At 32.9% G+C, this 27,201-nt stretch overlaps 1 protein-coding gene across 2 annotated transcripts in view; it reads right to left on the bottom strand.

Annotated features, from left to right (window-relative positions):
* The window catches only part of LOC113511691 (vesicular glutamate transporter 1), a 40,150-nt gene extending 21,741 nt beyond the window's left edge, over positions 1 to 18,409 (bottom strand). Inside the window, exon 1 of one of the 2 annotated variants that reach the window (XM_031913482.2) lies at positions 18,173 to 18,409. In XM_031913482.2, the coding sequence (XP_031769342.2) occupies positions 18,173 to 18,228 (56 nt within the window). In that variant the 5' untranslated portion in view covers positions 18,229 to 18,409. Of the gene's footprint in view, positions 1 to 14,053; positions 14,333 to 18,172 lie in introns of those variants that run through there. The other variant, XM_031913481.2, reaches the window with a different exon arrangement.
* Between the last annotated feature and the right edge of the window lie 8,792 nt (positions 18,410 to 27,201).

The raw sequence follows: 27,201 nt of genomic DNA, 5'->3' as shown, positions 1-27,201 counted from the left end.
GCTGCGTTTCGGTTTGAAGGGTGGGGATATGGCAGTGAATTTACAGGATACAGAGGAGTAACACCTGAGTCCTCAGGAATGGCAACGCATAGGGGGTATCATGGGCTAACAGTATACTCTGTTATATCCATGGTACTGCTCATGTCTATAGGCGATGGTTACTACTTTCCATCAGGTGGATCGTCAACTCGTTTGCCATTCTAAGTTACATAAAAAAAAAACAGATTTCAATGACGGCTATAGAATTTATATTCTTCATTTCGATGGTATTGGGTAATCGATATTTAATATATCCGATATTGGACCAATTTATTGCAAGTACGGTATATAAATATATATTGCTACATGTTACCAACTGTTACTACAAACCGAGCTATTAAAAAGTTAACTTCTAAATAGTCCCATGAAAAGGGCGAACAATTTGAGGTTTGAAGTGGACAAGAACAACACCAAGCGACAAACAATCATTTGTTTAGATGGAAAATCTTCAGGATTTATTGCCTCTTCCGGAATACGTCGTTAAGCAAATCCCCGGTGGTACTATTAATTCGACAGCAACCATAAGATGCTTGACAATGGTGACAGCCGACCTAATTAGGTTGTGACCCAATTGCAATTTTAAAGCTCGTATCGGCACAAATCACTTAATTTTGACGAATAATAATTGATCTTGTAACTTTAGTATGATGACAAATTTACTTCCAGTAAAATCTATTGAACATATTTTTTTTTATTATTTTTGTTTTTCTGATGCTGGAGATTTTTGGCACTCGGTGGAGTTTGGAATTCATCTTTACCCATTATACATTTGTATTACTTCGACAAATTTTGATAATTGAAATAACATATAATCTATTTTAGAAGATTTTTTACTAACTTAATAGATAATAAACAGGAAAGCTATAAAACATGTTCTATTTAAATTAGATAGGGGCGACCTTTTATGTTAATATTTGTGTCCTACTTCCTAGCTAATATTTGTTTGTAAATACGTTTAGATATTTCTTCCTCAAACACATTTGAAGTCATTCTAGCATTTGAATAAATCTTGGTAGGTACATATTGTAAATAAATCATATATTGGGCTTAAGACTAAGTTATTTTTCATGCGATCAAAGCTGCTAGGTACAGCTAGATTATGTTTTTAACCACTTAGTGGTAGCGGCTGCTTATCGGCATGTCTCAAGTGAGTAGTTTTTACACATTGCTGATTTTGTTTCATATTCTGTCTCTATTTTATTATTATGGTGTGGCGTTAAATAGAAAAAGAGACAAGAAATACATGTTCTCCGTCTGACAATCCCGACTAGAGTAGCTAAATGAATAAAATTAATTTAGTATAATAATATTAACACGGAAAAAGAATGAAGTAATCTAAATTATTATTGTAATTTAATAATACATTTATTATATGTAATATACTAAAAGTAATTAAGTAACTTATTTTAAAACGAAGGCTACATAACTATGTAGTAATAGTGACCCTACTCTAAATAAAGAGAACGTATTCGAGAATGCAATGTTATGCGGAAATAGGAACAGCTATATTAAATACATATATATCATTTATAAACACATATATAAGTACATTAATAAATGAGTAAATTGTGGACATATTTCTACATACACAAAGAAAGTAAAATGTTTTTTTTTAATATTGTATTAATTTTGTTTTTGTATATAATGAAGTGTATAATATATATATATATATATATTTTAAAATTACTGACGTATTTTTGCTATTGAACTGTTTTGCCACTTTCAAATCACTTTCAATAAAAGAAAGAGACAAAACCGTTCAATAGCTAAAATTGGTTTATTAGACGTTTGGTCTTTTTATGAATAAGGGCGAAGTCTTGAAAGTTGAATTTTATAAGGTAAGCATCCGCTGAGAAAGGATTAATGATAATTTAAAATCAAACATGACAATACACGTGCAAAGCTGAGGGCAACAACTAGTTTATGATATTAGTAGGATAAGTAAGAAGATAAGAATTTCGGTTTAACGAAATCTATTGTTCCATACTCTGTGACAATATAGATAGATTAGAAGGGCAACTTTACAACCCAACTTGTCCTTAGATTAAGGAATCTATAGTTCTTAATCTATTTGCAGGAGAATCTAAGCGAACACAATAGATCCTTAAATCAAAGTATATCGAATTTGTTACAAAATATTATCTGGGCTATCAATAAATGTTTTTTGGAGACACTGATTGAGCGTCCTTGTATTAATATTACTTTATAACATCCTGGGGATCCCTTTTAGTTCTAGTGATCATCTTGATAGCTAATGTTATTAGCACCGATACATAAGGATAGTGGATTATTGGTAACATTATATTTTTTTTAAAGTATAATACTGGAATGCTTACTCCATGTACGGTTGGGGGGAGGGGGAAGGACTGATAGTAATGGGCTCTAATAGCCTCACTGCTAGCAATATACCCTATCAGGTTAACTTCCACGCTTTTCCATCTGAAAACAATTGCGGTGGTTAATTCTTGTGGAATTCATCATAATGGGTTAACTGGCCTGTCTTTATTCTCACCTATCATCGCTTACTACGTATACCGGTAGCCCAGGTGGTGTTACCATTCCATTATCATTTATAAAAAAAAATACACTATTGGCATGCGCTGACTGACGAATTCAACAAAAATAATTAAACAATGATTTCCAGAGTGTACCATGGTGAAGTTGACTTGACAAGGTATATTGCTAGCGATGGGGAGAAATCTCCCCATTACTAACGATCCTTTTCCCCGTTACATTTGTTTTAGGAATATACTTGTTTGTTTGATACGTGATATCTCTACCAATTCTGCACCGATTTCCACAATTCTTTTTGAAGTCGGCTGGGTTTACTTTAGTCCCCTATTACTTTTGTTACGTTTTAAGCCACCGTTTTGTTAAGTAAAATACTGACTGTTGTGTAGCAAACTAGTACTTGCAGACACATTATTCCATGTTCAAAATTAAAATTTAAAAAATATGTCTGTATAATATCTCACCGTTTATTAGCGTTTCATCTATTTTAAAATAAGAATAATGATTAATACTAACCAATATTAATTTTGTCACCATAAAGTTTTTTTTTTTTTTGCGAAACAAAGTGTATTTCTACTTTATGCATTTGTATTTTTTTTATTTATAATTACAAACAAAACAGTGTATTATATAGGTCAATAATATATTGACTTACAAGTTACACTCACAAAACCACGTAGATTTATTTTGAATAGTTTTACCAATTTTACAGGTCCGCATTCCATTGAAACATTTTTGCTAGTCTAAGACGTTATGTTATGACAAGAAAAAAGTTAATAAGCTCTAAACAAGTAAAAAAATTGGGTACTAAGTTCAATTAAAAGACGTTTAGATTGTCTATGCAACAAAAATACCCAATAAAAAGCCAACTGTAGTTGCTGTTTTTGCGGAATAAAATCGATTTGATGAGATATAAATATATATAATAATTATTAGCAGATAATTATTATATTTAGATTGCCTGTTAGGAAAATAGCAAAAACTCGACCATTGAATATTTGTAAAATATACAATCAATAGGTATGAAAAATGAGAAATTAACTGACAAAGAATATTTAATAGTAACAACACTTCCAGAACAAAGACGAAATTCGATTCAGCTGTTCATGTTAAATACAGTCAAAACCGAAATTAGTAATAATATTTAAGTGCTAGAGGTATTTAAATAGTCTCTACATTGTCTTCTAAAAAAACCGACTTCAATTTTAGTAACATCAGTTATTTTGATTTATATGCAAAACTACTGACCCGATTTCGATAAAATTTCTATGGCACCAGTCCTTAAGTATATTCGTTTAAATAAAAAAGAAAACTTTTCCAAATCGGTTTACAATTGAGGAAGTTATGAGGTGACAAATATAGAAAAAAAATACAATCGACTTGAGAGCCTCCTTCTTTTTTAACTCGGTTAGAAATATAAAGAGAAAGAATAAAGATGAGGAAAAACTCCGAAATTATGTATAAGACAGTAAGTACCTTTTATCTACACATGAAAAACATTACCGCCAATTTACGACAATTGAGTAAAAAGAGGAAACATCGCAACGATTTAACATTACCACATCATTACCATACTAACATACAACACACAATGTACGTACATAAAATATTGTATTGAAAACCGGTGAGTACAACACATATGCTATAACTGATGACCATTGCAGCGTTTACATAATAGGCAGTCACAATTTCACAAGAAATGCCAAGCCGATAAATGTGATGTTATAGAATTTGATGAAGTGTATATATATATATATCTTTAATTTAATCCATATATATATGGATATATTAAACAGCGATCACTTAATACCATCGAAATGAAGAAATATAGATACTAGTATAGCCGATATTGAAATGTGTGATATTTATGCAACTTAGAATGGTAAACAAGCTGATGGACCTCCTGATGGAAAGTGGTAACCTATACACATGAGCAGTACTACAGACATAACAGAGTATACTGTTTTGCCCAAGACACCTCCCATGTGTTACCATTCCTGAGAACTCAGGTATTATTCCTCTGTACCCTGTAAATTCACTATCATATCCCACCCTTCAAATTTAAATACAGCCATGCAAACACAACTGCTTCATGGTAAAAACACGAATGGGACAGAAGATATATATTTCTACTACTTTTTTAATGGCTTCCAAAAGGAGCAGATATTCAACATGTATGTATATTTTCTGTATGAGAGGGAGATCGTAGTCTTAAACAATTATATATTGTAAATATTTTTACTGAACCAAATACTATTTTGCAAAAGTCATTACTGATTAGTGGATTAGAATTATTTTGTTTAATTCCGCTACCATTAGTACGCGTGCGACTGCTAACATTTGAGGATTGACTACTATTATTATTGGTAGAAGTTCTACGTCCTTTCATATATGTAAAACCTTTATCTTTTACCGACTTCACATGCATGAGTGGGATATGTAAATAGCAGCTTATGCCATTCTCAATTTCAAATATAAAAGTATATGTATACTAAATTTCATGACGATTGTTTGTGTCGTTTAGGTGCTAAGAAGCAACAACTAAAATAACTTTTACATTTAGAATGTTAGTAAGGATAGGTGTTATTTATTAGATGATTTTAAAAACTGCGTGTTCTCATCTTATTCTTCGACTACTGTGACGTTTAGTATAGTTTATACTTTTATGGTTATAATTCTTTAATTGTTCGGATGATGACAGTATTGGAACAAGATAGAGAACTGTACTTATGATAAAATATATACATACACACACACACACGCTGATGCTTATTATATTTGCATATACTTTATGGATTTTTATAACTTGTCTGGCTACCTTGAAATAGTTAATGCGTAATTGTAGAATTAAGAATGAGAATGCCCATAGAATAACCAAAGTGATACATACGAGGGATAATTTGAAGTGGTAATGGACCGGCAATTGTACCCGTTTAGTATCGAAAACTAATATATCAAGCATGTGATCCATTATTTGTATCTTGACAAAATTCGTAATCATTAACATCTATTCATTGGTGAAAATATCGAGTAACGAATAAAAAAAAGTTGAGTTAAAAGTACACAGTCAAGAACCTTCATTTAAACAGTTGAGAAATATATTTTTCTATAAATAATTATATTAACAAAAAAAAAATACTATGTCATTTGTACATTTTTTCTACTACTACATATTTGTCTGTATTATTAATGTAATAAAGTATATAAATAGCTTTAAAAATTTCATTCGAAACTTAAAACTCCAACAATCCACAAAATATACAATGACCTCGTAAGCCGTACTTATATGAGGTTAAACAGTGAAAAAGGTGTTAAATGGATCAACACGATTTCATTATAACAAGAATATAAGATCTCAACAGAATTCACTATTTTTACTCTACTGTTAATGAGAAAACTTTTTTTTTATATATCACAAAGGTGGCAAACAGGCATACAGCCTATCTCATGGTAAACGGCTACTGTAACATATGGACGCATGCAACACTAGGAGTGTCACGTGCGCGTTGCCGACCCTGAAGAAATCGAAATACCCTCTTTTTAAAGATCTCCATACTGTAGCCTTTAGGGAAAACATCAGCAGGGAGCACATTTCAGAGTCTACAAATTCGCAGGAGGAAACTCCTCTGATACCAACCATTTAGGCTCTAATGTGTCAGTATGAATTCGCATCGATATTGAGCGATGCGAAGATAAAAGATGACTGTGGGCATTATTTGCAATAATTCCAAGGTTAAAGTTTTCAGGTACATGTATTATTATTTTTAAAACTTATGTTCATTTTCTTTCAATGTCTATATCATCATCATCATCATCATCATATAAGCCTTTAACTGTCCACTGCTGGACATAAGTCTCTCCTTGGGGGATTTGCCAGTAGTTAAGTAGTAAGGCTTTGGCAATGTTTTAAGAAGGACGCTGTTGCTCATCCCTCGCCCTCCCTTAGTCGCTTCTTACAACAACCACGGGAAAGGAAGGGGTGGTTTATTCTATACCGGGACCACACGGCAATATCTATATGCATACGAGAAATTAATGAACTCACTGTGTTGTTGTCATTTCCGACAATTGTTTCGACTTCATCCGGAAGTCTTCTTTAGGGGGCGTTTAGCGCTTTGCATCACAGCAAGACGCAATAAATTCTTTATTATCCCGTATATATATAGAGATTACATGTATTATATAAATAAATGACGACAGTATAAAATAAATATGGCATCTATAAACTATTATCACCTTGATATATTTTATATACGGGTTTTTTATATAAATTACAAAATAAGCAGTCTTATCGTAGACATACATGGAAATAGGCGAACTATCTCTCAATCTATATGCAAACTAATGCATGCCATTATCTATTTGCCATAATGTTAAGTTACAAATGTATTAAACTCTCTCGAAAATATCGCTAATATTATGTTTATCAATCTCCTGAATTGTTTTTGACATACATTTGTGAATTTTGATTCTTAGATCCAAAAATTGGTACGCATATCTGTTTTGTTGTAACTTGCGACTCTATTTAAATTAATGTCACGTAGGCATATTTTATATGATGTAACAATTACTATTTATTTTACGTTACACGTGTTTAATATGTACATATTTTTACAGAGACGCAGTGACACCACAAGATTATATTTTATTTATTCTGTGATTAATACACGTTATTATAGCTTGATTCAATTTTTATCGTTATAAAAGGTCCTTTACCAAAATTAAGTCAAGAATATATAATATATATAATATATAATATATATAATATATATATAATATATATAATACGGTCTGCCTAATACGAGTAGGTCGGCCACTACTATAGAAATAGATGCTGTAACTACCTTAAATAATTTGAACATTAGTGCGTCCCTAGTCACTACTAAACTATTTGCCCTAATATTGCAAAAGCTATTTATTCATCAACCCTCTCGCGCTGTACCTTTCTGAAAATACCATAATGTAATGCTATTTTTTTTTTCAATTCTTTATACTGTTTTAGATTACATTTTATGTAGGAATTTTGAATCAGAATTCAGACGGAGCTCTATTGCACCTAATTTAGTATTAAAAATAGATAAGTAAAATAAATGCTGTTGCGTCATCTATTTATTAGTACATATCAGTATCATAACTATTATAATTTTTGTATGCTAGTAAAATATAGTAGCCTTGCCGATGCCAATCATTTTGAGATGAAAGTGTGTCGCAGTACCCGCAGATAATCGAGGATTCCGATCTCTGACACAATAGACATAACTTTAGTTCATTGCAATTGCAAGTTTCGACACAATATATACTGTGATGCTCTAGGGCTCTATATACTAGATAAACAACAGTTATTAATTTCCATTCAGTAGTGGCCCGTAAATTTATTTGCTGTTTTCAATATTATTTTGTACCTTTGTTTTTTACTAGTTTTTTATCGTGACTTCGTCCACGTGACCGGAATATGTTTATTGACTGAGATATCCTATATCCTACTTCTTCCCATATAATATTTGAATACTAAATTTCATAGCCATTGTTTGAAAGCCCATAAGGCGCTATAAGGTAGTACATAAACTCAGTTTCCAACTTATAATATTAATAAGGATTGTCGGTAATGTTATTTCATAAATATGACATCAGACGATGTGCCTACGTTATAATAAGCAGCAGATCTTTTCATTTTAAATATGTACCTATAATATTCCAGTCGAGTCAAACATGCATACTAAAGAGCATATGTCTGTTATGTCAGATCTGTATGGCGTACTCAATTAATTTATGCTCATGATTGTATATTTTTCAATTATTCCAACTTTAAGTTAAACTATTTGCCGCAGTTTCACCTACCAAGTCAATTCCGACGAGATTAAGTAATATACCCATTATCGTCAGTTCAGCCGTTAACTGTCCACTGCTGAACATAAGCCTTTCCCATAAGTGGAGTTTTGCCAGTAGTTGCCACGGTTGGCAGGCGGAATGGCAACCGCATTTAGAACTTTAGAGATGTTTTAAGAGGGACGCTACTGCCCTCCTCTCTACCATTAAGTTCCTTTAGTCGCCTCTTACGACATTCATAAGGGGTGGCCTATTTTATGCCGGACCATACGGATAAATATAAAACATATATTATATTTATTATATATTATATATCCGTATTTTATATCTATACTTATAATAAATCAGTAGAGGTCAATTCTGTACATGAAATATATTTCCAAAATAACTATCAGGGGGTGATTAGTGATAGATACTGATGCCAAAAATGCAATCAGTAAAATTTTTGTATGTCTGTCTGTATGTTTGTTATAGAAACAAAAACTACTCGACGGATTTTAACGAAACTTGGTACAATTATTCTTCATAATCCTGGGCAGGTTATAGTATACTTTTCATCACGCTACGATCAATAGGAGCAGAGCAGTGAAGGGAAACGTGTCTGTTACATCAAAATCACTGAACCGTGAGGAAGGACATAGGCTACTTATTTTACGAAAAACGACGGAAACGCGGACGGAGTCGAGGGCAACAGCTAGTTTATTTAATAAATCCTTATCTTACTAATATGATAAAATTGTAACTAGACGATGTCTGTACATGGAAGATATTTGAGAAAAAAATATATTAAAGGTAATAAGACTAATAAAAACTGAAACAATAAGTTTTAGAGATTATGTCTATACATCTGTCTGTATGTTTGTTCGGAAATCACGCAAAAATTACTGCACTAAATTGAATGCGGTCTTCAGTTGTTTTTCTGAACTTAACACTGGTATTATTTTTATTATTATTTCACCATTGATGTATTAAAAAAAAAACATAAGAATGTTTTTTTTTGTTGTTGGCAAATGGATTAGTAAATCTGTAAAGCTCGGCAGAAATATGTACATATGTATCTAATAAATAAATAAATATATTTTAACTTAATACGCCATTCAGAAGTAGTCTGTTCCATCGGTTATCTGTTTTGGTCTACGCGTACGAAGTTGCGGGCAACTAGCTAGTATGAAATAATTAAAAAACGGTTTTTATTGTGCAACAGCTGTAGAGCGGTGCTTCAGTAAATTGTATCGCGTAAATGAAATTCTGAACAGGGTTGTTCAGGAAATAAATTATTTTATATTAGATCCGGCTTACTTGATTGTGTTCTAGATGTTTCGCTATCGCATTTGGACAACACACATTTTACCACTCTACTCCGTAGTGATATAATAATACTACCCGCCGTTACTGCATTTTTCTTGCTTCTTGTTTTCTATTTCTACTAAATTTTAGTTTTGACATTTATTGAAATATTTACTAAATCTAAAGTTATATAATGGAAAATTGTAATGTGCCCGTGCTAGTAGTACTCGTAATAATTTATATGCTTTTAAATATTTTTACGCTGGAAACAGCAGAATATGATGGGAAATTATTTACTACTCTCATCTTGTTGTAACATATTCTAACAAATAAATTTTTACATCGTTATAGCTTTTTCTTTATATTGTTGAATTTTTTAAAAATTGTTACTAACAGTTTACGAATGTTAAAAGGAAGCTCTAAGCAAAATTTTGGTTTTCAGCTCAGCAATTTCGGGTGGACATTGATCTGTAGTCAATTTCTTTTATATGAAGGATGATACAGGTAATATGAAATAGACGTACAACGTTATTGACGTTCGACGCAGTTCCTAATGCTTATACCGTATACATTGTCTTCGAATGATATCAATATCTTTAATGGAAAAATGCAAAGTAAGTAAGTTCGTCAATCTTGTTCATTTTGCATCGCTATAGCGAACTATTCAGTTTATAGACCACTCAACCTCTAAAAAAGTCAATTATACGGAACTCATATACGCAATCAATAGAAATCACAATAGACACCAAAGTACTTTGATCGACCCCAAATGAGTCTATTCGAAGGTCGGCAAACTACGAGTATATACAAGAAACGCTGGCCAATTACCTTTGCTGGATCGTTATGCTAAATTATAACGCCTATACTCGTAGGTCAAATACCGAAATAACGGTTTTATGTTCGACAAAGGAATTTTAAATGTCCTAGAACATGACTGGAGGTGTTGGCTCAACATTTGAGAGCTAGCTCAAGAATTATGTAATTCACTCAAAATTATTGATTCGTGTATGTAGACAATAGTCTTATTTTTACTAATACTATAATATAAATCTGAAAACAAGTTTGTTCTTTTATTACCTTTCTAGACTTAAATGTCATGATTTGATACACATGTTGCGATGGAGAAGGGTACAGACTGTAATCAATGAATATTTTTCAATCAAGCGGATCAAGACGAGAGTAAAAGCTAGTAATTAAATAAGTAATTCCATGTAGATCTGGCATAGAATGAGACGCCCCTTCTTTCCCGTGGGCATTGCAAGAGGCGACTAAGGGAATTTAATGATCAAGGGATGGGTAGCAGCGTCCCTCTTTAAACATAAATAAAGATTTACTTTACGGTTGCCAATCCGCTTGCCAAGCGTGGCAATTACTGGCAAAACTATATTTAGCTGTGAACAGTTAATGGCTGAAACAAAAGTGTACAAATAAGTAACCAGAGGGAGACTTTGTATAAAAGTCGATTGCTTGGGTACCTCTGTCCTTTTCGTGTTTCAACCGTGAAGCAGTTGTTTGTATAGCTGTGTTTCGGTTTGAAGGGTGGGATATAGCGTGAAATTACTGGGTACAGAGGAATAACACCTGAGTCCTCAGGAATGGCAACGCATGGGGGGTATAATGGACGAAACAGTATACTCTGTTATGTCCATGTTACTGCTCATGTCTATAGGCGACGGTTACCACTTTCCATCAGGAGGACCATCAGCTTATTTGCCATTCTAAGTTGTATAAAAAAAAAAAAAAAACTAAAATACAGTAGGTAAAATTGAAAAATTTCTCCGTTTAAATTCAAATGGCTGATGAGGGAACTGGGAACAATTTTTAAAGGAAAAATTCATTTATTTATGTATTTTAGTTCCATCTTACTTATTCCAAAATAACTACAGTACTATTAATGTAACTTATTTGGTACTTTGTAAGGTATTAGAAATTCACGTGGGCGAATGACGCAAATGGTTAGGAGTCGTGATACGATAGAAATATACAAATATACGAGGTTTGTCCGGAAAGTACGTATAAAAGTTTTTTAAAAATTTTATTTTACAATTATTCAGGTAAATCAATTTTATCCCCTTCAAAGTACTCCCCCTGTGACATAATGCACTTGTGCCAACGCCGTTTCCACTGTGAGAAGGCTCCTTGAAAGTCCTCTGGTTGTAGGTTTCTCAGCTGCCCCGTCGTAGCTTTTTTTATCTCATTTATGTCCCCCAAATGCCGCCCCCGAAGTACCAATTTGGTTTTTGGGAACAAGAAGAAGTCACACGGGGCCAAATCCGGCGAATAGGGGGGGTGTTCGGTCACCGTAATGGAATTTTTACTCAAAAACTCACGGAACGATCTTGGCGCAAATTTTTTTCATTTGAAGTTCGTTTCTTAGAATTTCGTGGACCACGGTTTTGCCCAAATTAAGCTCTTCAGCCACCTGTCTGACCGTTAAACGACGGTCCCCATTAACACAAGTTCGAATTCTTTCCACGTTTTCGTCGGAATGTGAAGTGGAAGGACGTCCTGAACGTGGGTCATCTTGAACGCTTTCTCGGCCCTCTCTGAATCTTTTTAGCCACTTGTGGACGGTTGGTTCCTTCACAGCATCATCCCCATAAACTGTTCTGAGATCGGCAAAAATTTCACGGCCATTCTTGCCGAGTTTCGAGAGAAACTTGATTACGACGCGCTGCTCTTCAACGGAAGCGGGCTCCATGCCGACGGGGTTTCGTTAAGAGGTAACTTCACAGATGGCGTGACAAGCCAGTTCGCACCGCACGGCGGTCAGACCAGAACTGAAGCATTGTTAGGGACATAAGGAAGGGGTCCTGCGCTTACCTGGCCTCCCCACTCCTCTTTCTCGCATTCCAGAACACTTTTATACGAACTTTCCGGACAGACCTCGTATATTTATTAAAGCATAATAAGTCGAGAGCAATAAGTACAGTAGAAAACTCGAATCCGGCTTCAATTGCGACCTGGCAATAAGAAATAAACATCCAGATCAGCGCATTTGACGGCTTTCATCTCGAATTAATTTTCTAAATTACTATGTATCTACTTGAGGGGAAGATCTTTAGCTCTTTTGTTACTTTAAAAATCAATATACTTATTGATTTTAAGGACTATCAGAAGAGGTACCTGGCTCAATCTACAATGTAGCGTCATCATGATGCATCCATTTTTAAATGATTGCAATTCTGTGACACATAATGATTCAGAATTTTAACGAAGAGTATATCCCTTTCATATCACAATATTGTTACTAAGATACTCATTACCTATATTATACCCTGTATATTCCCTATATCACTACTTATATGACGAGCACCAAGCTAGTTTTTATATAAGTATGCAAATAGAGGTATCTAAGTACAGTCATAGCTGTACGAAGAGTCGAATGGCTATATTCTTATAAACTTAATGAAAAATAGAATATTACAAATTATGTAGAGTTTACTTGATTGTTTGAAGGGCTGACGACAAATCGACAACTGATAGGTTACACCATAGATACTAGCATTTTAAACAAGAATACATAAATCTATGAAGTCCGCACTGCAATTTGCAACTGATGCATGCCCATTGTACTTTGTGCTCGAAGATTCCTTAAGGTGAATTTAGACTTTATGAACTCTTGAATACCACTTATCGAATAGTTGTCATCTCTATCTTGCTGTTCTGATTTTTGTTTATTGTAAATATATTAAGACCATTCTCTGGTTATTTCATCATTTCATAATCGTGATTGATATTGTTATTCTCGCGTCAATTATTTAATCTAATCTTGTGTATATACTAGCATTATGCTATGCTCTTTGCTTTTTAATCTAAATACTTTCTGGTAAAGGTTTTATTATTCAAGAATAGCAAAACATAAAATCATGCTCTCGAGAAATATAAGCCAGCATTCTTAGATGATAGAAAATAGAAGTACAGCAGACTGATTTGAAACATTGGAATTGAAGTCGAGTTCATTATGAACGGATAGCTGACTAAGCACGGGTACCTGTCTGTGACCGCTATTATCATTCCATCTACGCTGATGTCACATATATGATATAAGAAACTAATTTGCATAGATGTACTGATGGATAAAAATTAAAAAATACAAGGATTAACCTGATGAATGTAAGTATATAATCTTAAAAAAGGTACAATTGCTTATAGATTTATTTCATTTCCGTTATATAACCATTCCATATTATGCAGGTATAATGACGAGATTTACTGCATAAACAGGTAGCAGGCAGTTATGTTTGTGTTAATATTACGTTTCACGATTACAATGATTTAGGTACATGCGCAGAAAAGATAAAATCTAGTTAAAGGAAATTCAACTTTATCACAGGGAATTTGCAGATTCGATAGTACAATTCCAATTTGTTTCCTTTGATTTTTATACCTTTCAGTGGAGTTATAGAACATAGCAGCCTGCCTCTTCATGTCATCAGAAACTGTGTTGTCTTCATTCATTTTTGCACAACACTGCACCCAAGCCAAGAGGTCACTGTGCTTCGATTTCGCTATTACCACAAACTAAAACACAGTTTATATTAAACTTTAACATATATAAACTATGGTCCAAGTTACGGTGCACGTGTTTAAAGTTGAGTCCGTTGGAATTTGGAGGCCGGCAAGTCGGCGTTCGACGCCCGCGCCTCTCACTCTATACTGACTTGATATAGATCGCCTATTCTCGCCCCGCGGTCGCACTTACCCCCCACTAGTAATAACAGGCTTTGGTGTCCATTAACTGCCGATACGACACGATTTTGTACATAAAAATGGTGGAAGCAATTTTTTTTCTATCTAGTGTTTAGGTAAATTTACAGTTACGTCCTGTGAAAATGAAAACGTAACTTTGCTTACGCTAATGGCGTTTGTATTGACCCATTGTATTGGCATTAATAGACTTTTTTTATACCACTGAGGTGGCATGCTTATTGCTAGTAATCTCTGCGGTTACTTCAAACAATTTGTGACTTGTAACAGTATGCTGCCCGATTCCAGAGTTTGGTGCTAATTCTTGAGAGTAACAGGAAATTTAGGTCTTTAAACCAGAATGGCAAGACTTGCCGAAGATATTTTCTTTGTGAGTCAGATATTATATTGTAGGTAATGCGGAAATAATATGGAGATAATAGCTTATAGTTAGTGCATACAGTCCGTAGTAGGCATGGTAATATAGATATAGATTCGATATCTATATATTGGGTTCTCTGGACATTGATGACGGAAAAAAGGTCATCACCCATTTCGACATCGCTCATATCAGTCGGATATCTATTTTTGAACATATTAAAATTCTATTATCCAATATGATTTTTTGGATAACAGATTTTTAACATATTCGTCATTAGACCAGTATATAGATGTTGTAACTAAAAATATAGATATTGCTATATATTATCCACCCCTAGTCCGTAGAGATCGGTGTGCTGATTGTATCACTTCTTTATGCCATGACCGATAAGTTGGCGAAATAAAATGAGACAGTGGAAACAGTGCCTTATCACAATATCGTAGGTGGCATATTTATAAGTTGGTTATGTTAACAACGACACTTGCAGAACCGTTATTAGTGAGAGGGTTTTATGCGAAGGGTCGCTAATTAATCCACAATAGCATGGGTATGACGCATTCGACACACATTGCCTTTGTGTATCTACGTCACTTCTTTGTATTCTTCAGCATAATACATATTTCTGAAAATAATTCTATTTGCATTTGTTTCGTCTAATTGAGTCAATAATCGTAATATCATTAGTATGCAGGTACTTTTGCCGTGTGGTCCTGCCGTATGATTGTTCCGGAATACGGAATACGTACGGATTCTGTCCACTTCCAATGGCAGTCTATATATGCATATTCGATTTTTTAAAATGCATAAATGAAGTGCCATTGTGATAGAAATAAATATTATATTACATCTTAGAGCCTGGATAGTACCGTATAACACGGTTTCAGAAATGTTACCTGGCATGAACGCTTAGGTTATGGAATGAGCTCCTGTCGAGATTATTCCAAGAGACTACAGCATGGGGTTTTTTAAAAAAGCGGTAAAGAGGTTTCTTGTGAGCGGCAACGAGCGTGTAATGTCTTGGTATTGTAGGCGTTCATAGGCTACTGTAACCTCTTATCATCGGGTGGGCCGTAAGCTTGTTTGCCATTTCATTTAAATAAAAAAGAAAACTTAATATTATTACGATGAAAATGGAATGGCAATCCCGCCTGGACTATCCGTATACACTGACAGAGCGCCAGTGAGAAATGACAGATGACAATAAGAGCAGGTCAGTTGCCCCATCGTGACGATTTCAACAAGAATTAACCCTGATGGTTTCCAAGGGAACCGCGTGGAGGTCGACTTAATAGGGTATATATTAGTAGCAATGAGGCTGTTAGACCGCATTACTAACAATCCCTTTCGCCCTTACCTAGACGGATTGTCATTGTTAGCAACGGAGACTATAGGACTCATTATTAATAATATACACTGTCAACCTCCAAGTGGTCTCTCCTGGAAACTATCATGATACATTTTAGATAAATTTAGCCCGATGGGCCAACTGACCTGCCTTCATTATTATCAATTAAGCCTTACTAGTACTCCATTAGCGTATACATATATCAGTGTATATTATTGTATATTCAGTGTATATTTAATACTGTTGGAAATCCTTATTTTATGCAACATAGAATGATAAACAAGGTGTTGGCCCATTAGATCGATAGTGATAAGCATTGCCTATAAATATGAACAGTACCATGGGCATAATACCCTTTGGTGATAAATTTTTGTTTGATCTAAAAGGATTGTTTAATAATAATATATTTATACTATGTATCACATCTCCATATTTAGAACTAACAGAATTTTTCATTGTGCCTCCCACCAAATTGTTTATAATTACTTCTCTCCATCCAAAGGTTGCCTGGAAGAGATCACTTTTAGCGATAATCTCACCCTTTGTTTTCTCATTGTGATTATTACTATTGTAATCTTTTGGAGGAAACAATAAAGAGTATCTATCTATCTATCTAGTATAAAAAATAAACTTAATACAATGTATCAGAAGTATGTTCAGGTCAAGTGAAGATCACTTTTTTATAAGTTACCATTCCATTATCATACATTGAAAAAAAATGCTGTTTACATCTATAAGTAATAATTACTATTTTCCATCAGGTAAGTCCTGTTTTTACAAGTTTTTTTTTTATGTATTGTATAAGGAACCAACAATTTTTCAATATAGGTCATCCAATGCCCATATGAAGTGTGTGACAATAATTTTATAAGAAATTAGCATAATTTTAATAATAATTTGATGGACCATTCAGATAGTTGATGTAAAATGTTTAAATAAGTTTTACAACTAATTATTATGCATTAAGATTTCACTGAATTTCAGTATAAACCAATGATTAATTAATGATTAGACATTATTAAAATTATAGATTGTTCCATTAATAGCAGAAAACAATATATTTGCCAGCTCAATAAACTCTTTAATTAATTTGCTAGATATGGTTAGAAATTTATGGTTCACTTTAATCAATACACTAGAAAAGTGAGTAAAATGCAAGTGATACTTAATAATCAAAATATAATAATATATAGAGTTATATTTTATAGTGATTGTGTGTATGATAATGTGTACGAGAAATGATAAGTAAATTTAACATTAATAAATTGTATAAAAAATCATATTAAAGTAGTATGTTTAATAGTATGTTAAAGTAGTATGTAAAAAATTATATTAAAGTAGTATTTAAGTGTTAAAATTTGGTTCTAAATGTCCATTTAATATATAATAAAAGTTATTTAGTTTTGTATCAAAAGTATGTGTTCTAAAAGTTCCTTATTCTATGATTTTTATATAGGAAAAGATGAAGAGATAAATCAGTTCTGTCTGTATTCTGAAAATCTAGCTACTTATTTTTAAGATTATATGTATCTATCTAAAATATATGAATATATCTATCTGTATATCACAAATAGGAAAAATTGGGTTTTCTTGTTTCTAATTTAATGAATTGATAAGCTCAAAAAATACTTATCCAATTTTAAAAATCTTTCAATTATAGAAAACTACATTATCAGCAAGTAACATATTTATCCATTTTTCTAACTATCTATGTGTACAAAGTCAGGATGAGTTGCTAGCTAAAAATAATAACAAAACAAAGACAAAAACCATAATAGGTACCTAATTTAGAGTTTGTACATTACAGCAACATTCCTAAAAACGTCAATTCTTTTTAATATTTTATAAGGACACAAGTAGTCAGTAGGTACCCGTAGGTGAACTAGCGTCAAGTTGCATTTTTATAATAAGTAATGCTCCTACAAATTTTATTTGGAACTACAAATATAGTTACATTATAAACACTAGGCACTAACTCAGTGGGTTGGTGGAGATGGATGATGAATGAATTCACGGGAACGATGGTGATTATTTAAACTGAGTAAATTTAAATTTAAGAAACTCTAATATGAATTTATAAAAGCAATACTCACCCATTTTCCGATAGTAATGGCGTGTAACTATAATTATATTGTTGTTTGTTGATCATATTACAATGGAGAGCTTATTATATTAAATTAATAACTAACATCGCCTTAATTCTACAGTAAAACACAAAACTTTCTTTTGGTTTGGTAAATAAACATTATTTATATACAAACTATATCAAAAACAGAGACTAGAGAGACTATGTATAAAGATCAAAACAAAAACAAACAATATTGGCAAAGCCATGAAAATTGACAGTGACAGTTACATGTTGACAACTTTGACACTATTGAATATTTCCTTTAAGGAAAAGGTATTGAGCCATACAGCCGATAACGTAAATTATAAAACATAATGTTAGTTTTAAAAATTATCAAAAAGGTTTTGCACAATTTACTGATATTGTTCATAGATAATCAGGAAGTTCACCATATAGCTAAATTACATAATAAAAACAGATTATATTTTATTAATACCACATTACTCTTAAGTTTAAAGGTATTTATGTTTATATGTTATATCCTCATTTTTTTTTAGATAATATAATATTAACTATATTATCTTACTATTATAATAGTAAGATAATATAGTTAATATTATAGCAAAAACAATAATTTTAGACTTTTGTCTTTGTTTGTCTATTTGTCTAATTATTTGTATTGTAAGTTCGATGCGTTTTTCAGTTTCTTTTTAATTGATGGTTTCCAGTGGGAATTTCTTTTATGGCAGGTGTGGGTGCGTCATTGGGATATCTTCACAAACCCTTTTAAACCCTGGCAGGAGACTTTCCTGTCAGCGTTTTGCAGAGAAGTGGGAAATTAGGGACTTTTGTTGGTGTAATGTGCGTTTTGGGTCTTATTGCAGTATTTGCAATAAGACCCAAAGGTCAGGTGCAGGTGGTGATGGTTGAGTGTGTGTAAGTGTTTGTAGGTTTTGTTGAGTTGTTTGCAGAATATCGGGAGACAAAAGTTTTAGTGGTGTTTGTAAGATGTTGGTAGATTCAAAGTTGCTTTTATATTATGGTTGTGGGTAGCAGATTAGTGGTTTTATTTGATGACATTTTCACACACATATCTTTTAACTTGATATACAATTTAGAAACGGTATATTTAGTTGGTTTTCCTAACTCTAAGTAGGGGCAAAAGCTAGTGTTATCTAAAAAAAACTAGGTATAGCAACATACATATTTTTTGTCCCTTTCCAAGCCCGTTAACTCATATAATATAGGACAATTATAATACTACGTGAGCCAGACGCCAGACGGTCTTTTTATTTCACCAGAACGTTGAATAATTTTTGTCTTTATGTCCAACGTGTGGCTGACAGATGTGAGTAATGAATTTGCAGTAAAAAGTCTAAACGTACTTTTCAAAACCGAAAAAAGTAATCTTTTTTTGAGTTTTGAAAAGTTAAATAGCCATACATTCTGTGTAATTTACTCTTAAAATGCACATTTTCGAGCACTTTGCTACCCATAAATCTTTATTTCGTTATAGAAGAAAACAATATCAGTATGAGCGTAAAATTTTATTCATAACTTAACTCCGAAAGCATTGTTTATAAAATATATCTTTTTAACCAAACAACCTAAGCATTTTAAGCTGTCATTGGACATCAGATCGTCGTGCATACGATTAGTTAGTTAATTAGAATCATTTTGTTTAATTCCGCTATTATTAGAGTGCATGCGACTGCTACACTACATACATATTAATAGCGGAATTAAACAAAATAATTCTAACCAATTAACTGGTGATAGTAACTAGTGAGCGCCTTTACATGTTCAGTAGCAACTTTATATGGACTTCGTAGCTTTATGATAAAATAGGCGTTCTAAAGATATTTTTAAATTTTCATTCGTTTATTCATTTATATCATCTGTTAACTGTTCTCTGTTGAACATAGGTATCTTCTCATAAGAAGAGTTTTGCCAGTAGTTGCCACGCCTGGCAGGTGGGTTGGCAGCTGCAATAAGGCTTTTGGTGGTTATTTTTAACGTGAACTTAAAATTTAATAGCTATTCATCATATTTATATTTGAATTAAAACAATAAATAAAAGTATGTTCACGACTATAAACATTATTATATTCAAATTCTTGTTAATTTTTTTTACTAAGACTATAAAATTAAAAGTTTGTATGAAAAGATTTATGTTGGGAGAGTATGAAAAATCACCGAATTCGATTCAGAATCTGAGAACATATATATGTACTAAGATACCTATCATGTTATAAAATTAACTTTAATTAAAAAAAAAAGTTTTGGATCAAAGAGAAAGAATAAGAAGAATTAATTTGGTACAATTCAGTCTACAAATATACCATTTAAACCACCTACGTATCAAATAACTTATATTGAAAAAAGAAATTATTAATGCAATTCCATTCTCCAACAATGAAATCGTTCATTATTTTACAATTTTATTAATAGATTGCTTTTAGCAGTAAATAGCTTTATTGAATTTATACAGGTGTAGGTGTTGTTATTTTTTATTCTCTGTATTATATCGAATTTTATTATTAATTTGATTATTATGTGCTTTATTTTCAGTAGGCACGTCTTAGGTTTATGCGTTTATCGACAACGCAGGCTGTACAATATTTTGTTTCTACTAAATGGGTCTATGTTAATGAAAAAACACAAAAATAACTAAGTAACAAAAACTTACGCTGCATTTAAGCACTGTTTTAAACTTTCATAGTAACGAATCGAGTTCCAAATTTAAAGTTGTTAGGTATAACAACTTTAAATTTTGAAACTTGAGATATTTGCTTCGATATATTTTTGAAGAAAAATAATTTTGTCTCTGTATGGTGTAAATTAATAACTCTGTGTTTGTCTCTTTCCATTTTCCATAACATTTTGACGACCATTTCCGAATCGTCATGGTATCGACAAAGGGTTATAATTAGATTTGTTGACGGTGTTTACCATCACCCGAGAGCCCAAGTACTATCCTTTTGAGAGACATTATTATGTAAACGACACAAAAGTTTGGGCGTAAGGGATACAGCTTTTCTTTTCTTTTTGTGTTATTTTCTTTTTTATCTTCGTCTATGGTTTTGTCGTTGGTCAGATTCGATCTTGCGAATATTGAGGTCTTATTGAATTTGATGACGTAAATTGCTAGACTACGGCGTTCTCGCAAAATTGAATTAAATTAAAATATGCCAATGAGACGGAAAGCCGCATACTGGGGAACGTAAAATCACGAAACGACTCTCATAGGCGCCGTCAGTATGTGGGTGACCTAATTTTTCCTAAAGTTATTACTCAACTTATTATGGTGAGGCATGGTGTTGCACTCTACGGGGACTTGTACGGTCGATGGGATTTGCTACTGAACAAGTGGAAAATATAAGTGAATGGATAACTTAGTGTGTGCTAGTTATACTCTGTTCATTGGGGAAAATAAAATGTATGGCGCAAACATTGAGTGCCAATTGTAGTATGCATTAGAGAAACAGAATCGTATGTAAAAGGAATAGGGAAATATTTCACGAGGGTATTAATTTATACGCGGTTTGAAAAAGGAATTTATTTTCAATTCGACGAAATTGTGCATATGTGTGTGTGGGTGGAGAAGGGGGGGGGGGAGGTTATGTGATATTTTGCCGATAATTAAAAATCGTTTAGAGGTGTAATATATGTCGCAAAACGTGCGTGCAGAAAATGGCAGTCGGAGATTTTGCTATGTCGGCTATGTCGAAGGTTCAGGGGAGAAGGATTGTTAGTAATGGGGACGTTAATCCCCATTGCTAGCAACGTACCCTATCAGACATCCACGCGGTTTCCCCTGGTAACCATCATTATTAATTATTCTCAAATTCGTCGGGACGGGCCAACTAACTTGACTTCATCCTACAGGTGCCCCGCCAGTGTATACCGATAGCGCGGGTGAGGTTATTTTCATTATCATCAAAAAAAAAAAATATATATGGAAGGTTGTAAAACTTCTGGTAGAAATGATGATGGTCAATCTTTAAGTGTTGGCAGTTACACACATACTAATAGGTAGCGTAATTGAACAAAATAGTTCTAACCAAATAACCAGTGATATCGACTTCCGCAAGATAATACCTATTTCAGTAAAAAATAAAAAAATTTATCATCATTGCCATTAATTTAATTTTCTTTTCCTTTTCCTCAACGACAATCGGTCTCCATTTTCACGACCATTTCTGCCAACATTATATAGTATCAAAGGCTCGAAACTTGATAATGTTTTTTACAAGTATTATTTAAAGCACACCACAATCATAACAAAACAATTACGCATTGTTTAAACTAAATGTTCATCGTTCCCGCCATTTTTCCACCAAGAGATTATTAATGTTGCTATTTGATGTTGCATGTACAAATAACCAAACCCTATTAATTTAATTATCATTTTCATTTGGTTGGTTATCTTCTATCTCTTTTTATTTATTCATGAAGTCACATTAAATGAAAAGGAACACAAGATAACGCAAATCGTATTTTTTCTTGTTCTGCGTTCTGCGTGTTGTCTATGGATTTATTAAAAATATAAAGTTTGTCTATAAAAAATTCTAATTATTAATCACTACGTCACCGTCACTGGTAATAATTTATTTACTTTGTATGTTTTAATAATAATTGCAAACAATTACGAACATAATATTGTCGAGCACAGGTCTTCCTCCACTTGCATCCAATGACACCTTGCAACTGTTTTGAGATTGTTACTACACGTTATTGAAAGTTTGTATGTTTAGATATTTGTCGTGCAGTCATGCGTTAAGGGTTGAATAAATTTCAAAGAAATTTGGTACATAGGTAGACTATAGCTATAACAGTAAGATATAATTGGTGTTCACATACTTTCCTTTGTAAATGTGATAATAGCGCCAAAACGTACACCTCTCGCTTTTAGACTCCTTATAACTTAGGAGGATTGTTCCAGAATTCGAATTTGATAAATAATTTTATGAGATGATGACAGCAATTAGCGAGATGCACGCTCACACTGCGGTGTTTGATGCTTGCAAGTTCTAACTGATTTAGCACTTGATAGGAGGCGGGCCGTCGAAAGTTCTAACATATTTATTACTATTGATTTAACAGGAGAGTTGATCATATACACAGAAATATAAGATATTCTGCATAAATGCTCCTTGTATACTTTTTTTTGTGGGTAATAAAGAGTTAATTACTATCTTTTTTTTTATCATGACCATTACTATGTAAGAATAGTATAAAAAAGTAATAAAATGTAAAGAAATGGCCTCTATGTAACAAATATTTTAAAACTTAATAAATGCGAATAAGTGCTAAATATATCTAATATTAGGTCCTTCAATAAAGATCGTATACGAATATTATGTGAGTAAAACATAGTATTATCAGTTTGTAGTAAAGCTATTAATCATATCAAGGTCTCTTTATGTGTAGCCGTAATGTTTCCCATAGTTGTTAAATTATAAACATGAAGGGTAGCAGTACACTTAAATTGATTTATGTTATATAGTGAAATAATAACAAATTGTCCATAGTTTTTTTTTTATTTTAAGGGTTTAAAGAACTACTTTTCATTTTACTATTTATGAAATCGGCAATGAATTTATATGTTAAAAAATAATGATCAAAATCGATTCTTAATTACTAATGATTCATGTAAGGACTAATGTTAATTTTAAGATTGATACGGGGTCGCCACTTGAGAAACTTTCTTTCCCATCGGTTATCGGTTATTCGAGCTATGTGACCAGCCCATTGCCACTTCAGCTTGCTTATCCTTCATGCTATGTCGGTTACGTTGGTTATTATTATTATACCATCTGTTAATTATCCATTGCTGTACATAGGCTTCCCCTATAAGAAGGGTTTTGCCCGTAGTTCCCATGATTGGCAGGCAGGTTGGCAATCGTAGTTAGGCTGTCGTGATGTTTTAAGAAGGACGTTGTTGCCTAGCCCTCGATCATTAAGTTCCCTTAGTCGCTTCTTACGACATCTACAGGAATGGAAGGAATGGCTCTACGCCGGGACTACACGGCACCTACGTACCGCAGATTTAATTTTAATCGCGACATTCTCCACGCATAATCCGATATTCATTCCCGCCCGTCGTTTTGATGGAACACCCTATATGTTACAAAATTTATGAATTACTCGATTTTAAAATGTTCGCAATTTAGCAAAAGGGATTTGTACTTTGTACCTCAATGTTGATTGATTTATACAGGTGTGTTAAAAATGTGTAATTGTCATACATAAATTATGTTACATGAATGTTATAATTTTTTAAATTTTCTCCCCCTATTCTTGTCACTAGGTATGGGTAATAGGAATACCAATCCGATATCCATATATTGAGTTTCTTTGGACATTGATGGCGAAAAAAAGGCTATCACTCAATTCTATATTGCCCATATTGTTCGGATCTCTATTTTCAAATATGTTAAAAGTCTGTTATGCAATATTATTTTTTGGATAATGAATTTTTAACGTAATTGTTTTTGGATAATTTTTTTTATACTACTTAGAATGGCAAACAAGTTGACGGCCTACCTGATGGAAAGTGGTAACTGCCGCCTTTAGACATGACCAGTATGGTACTGGTCATAATAAAGTATACTGTTTCGCCCATGATACCCCCCATGCGTTGCCATTCCTGAGGACTCGGTTTTATTCCTCTGTACCCTATAAATTCACGCCATATCCCACCCTTCAAACCGAAACACAGTCATGTAAACAATACTGCTTTATGGTTGAAACACGAATGAGACAGAGGTACCCAAACAATATAAATATTGTATCTAAAATATATAGATATTGCTATATATCACCCACTCCTACTTGTCACAGATGGTCATGTCGTTTTGAAGAGTGAAATATGGTAGTGAAATTATGTGATACGGAGAAATAATACCACAGTCGTTACATTTTAGTGTGAGTGCACTTATGGGATACACGCTTAGGTCTTAGGATCGAACGTTCACTCCTAAGGGATCTCATGATTTAAATCCATGTTAGTATTGAATTTTAATCTATAATAGTATACTATTACGAATTAAAATTCAGAATAACTCTGAGTATAAAGTTAAATAAATAATCTTTACTAATATGTTAAAGTGAGTTTGTATTTTTTTTTTACTTACAGCGCCTTGACGGCTTAACTACTCACTATAAAATTTGGTATACACGCACTATATGGGATGGAAAAGGATATAGGTTATAATATGTTTTATCCCGGTCAGTAAACATATCCCGGTCATGCGGACGTAGTCGCGGGTAAAAGCTGGTTAGAATATAAAGTTACAGTCGAAAATTCCGTTACGGTGGCATAAATACGGGACTATCCATAAATTATGTCACACGTCAAGAACGAGGGTCAACAAAGTTTGCCATTATATGTAGGGGGGGGGGGTATAAGTTTTAACATTAAAACTTCATCATAATATGTGATTTCACACTAGGGACGGGGAATCACTTAATTTTTTATTAAACTCTGAACGACGAACAAGTTGACGGTCCACTTGGTGGTAAGTGGTAACCGTGGACACGAATAATGCCATGGAAATAATAGAATATACTTTGAGACTCTTGGTTATTATTACTGAGAACGAAGGTTTTTTTTATACAACTTAGAATGGCAAACAAACTGACGGCCCGCCCGATGGAAAGTAGTAACCGTCGCCTATAAACATGAGCAGTACCATGGACATAACAGAGTATACTGTTTCACCCATGATACCACCCATGCGTTGCCATTCCTGAGGACTCAGGTGTTATTCTTCTGTACCCAGTAAATTCACACCAAACCCCACCCTTCAAACCGAAACACAGCCATGCAAACACAACTGCTTTACGGTTGAAACACGAATGGGACAGAGATACCCAAGCAATCGACTTTTGTACAAAGTCTCCCTCTGGTAAGGTTATGTTCTAAATAACAATGTGTACTTGTAACACGCATAACAATCATTATTGCCATAATTACTTATTTAATTGAAATATTGGTGCTTATATTTTATAGGACTTGCTTTTTTGGAATTTGGAATATTTGGCTTAAAGCTTTGGTTTTTAATAATTGTGTTTCTTTTTGTGTGTTTCTTTCATTTGTGCAAACTATTAGCTGATGTATTATTTAATATATATGTGTAATTGTTTTGTGTTTTTTTTTCAAAGCTGTATATCTACCTTAAATGGATAAATCAAACCAAATATTATAATTTTAGGTTTATAGGAAAGAAGGAGAAGAAAGATTCGTTCTAAGATTCTTAAAGAATATGATCAGTTTTATGAACACTATTTCTAGCTTCGAGTTTGATGTAGTCATTACGACTAATTCCATTTTTAAAAGGTAACCGATTGTCATATGTTTCTTTGATAACGTTTCAATATACAGAATCCTTTTATGGCTTTATTATGTACTTACTTTTATAAATCACCTGTGTGTTCACAGTATCTATCGATTCACTGTCTCTATAATCACTGTTCCATCCATCCAGCGGCCGTTCAACGGTGTGATAGAAAAACGACAATGCCCTCCGATAATCTTTGGGTCATCAATCTTGTGTCGTATTTAGGGTTTCGTAACTAAATATTACAAACGGAACCCCTTGTAATTTAGACGGGTTTGGCTGTCGTTAGGGATACCATAACATCGTTGGTATCTTTTACAGTTGTAAGAAATTAGATTTTTATGGTATTATAGAAAAATTTAGAATTATTATTACAATAAAGGGATATAAATTGTCTACGTTAACATGGCACATACCTCCTTTTTAACCTTTTACTTCAATGTGTGTGATTATATAAAAACGTGATGCTCTGTTAGTGTTTGTAAGGAGACGTATTCAGTAGTAGTTCGGCCAGAGAAGTATTATATACATAACTTTTGGTGGAATCTTTGTAAATATTTTCACCGATTTTATAATTCTTTGTTTTATACAAAAACGACGACGATTAAAAATGTTGTCAAAATTAAAGTCGTGTTTTGTGGAACAACATTTAAGAATTTGAGGGTATAAATCAAAGAGGTTATGCACTTGAAAATTTAAAATAAAAAAA

This window comes from Galleria mellonella, unplaced genomic scaffold (genome assembly GCF_026898425.1).
Source record: "Galleria mellonella isolate WM207_F2 unplaced genomic scaffold, CSIRO_AGI_GalMel_v1 utg117, whole genome shotgun sequence".
Taxonomy (NCBI): domain Eukaryota; kingdom Metazoa; phylum Arthropoda; class Insecta; order Lepidoptera; family Pyralidae; genus Galleria; species Galleria mellonella.
Note: the sequence above shows the minus strand (reverse complement) of the source record. Positions and strands in the feature narration are given on the sequence as shown.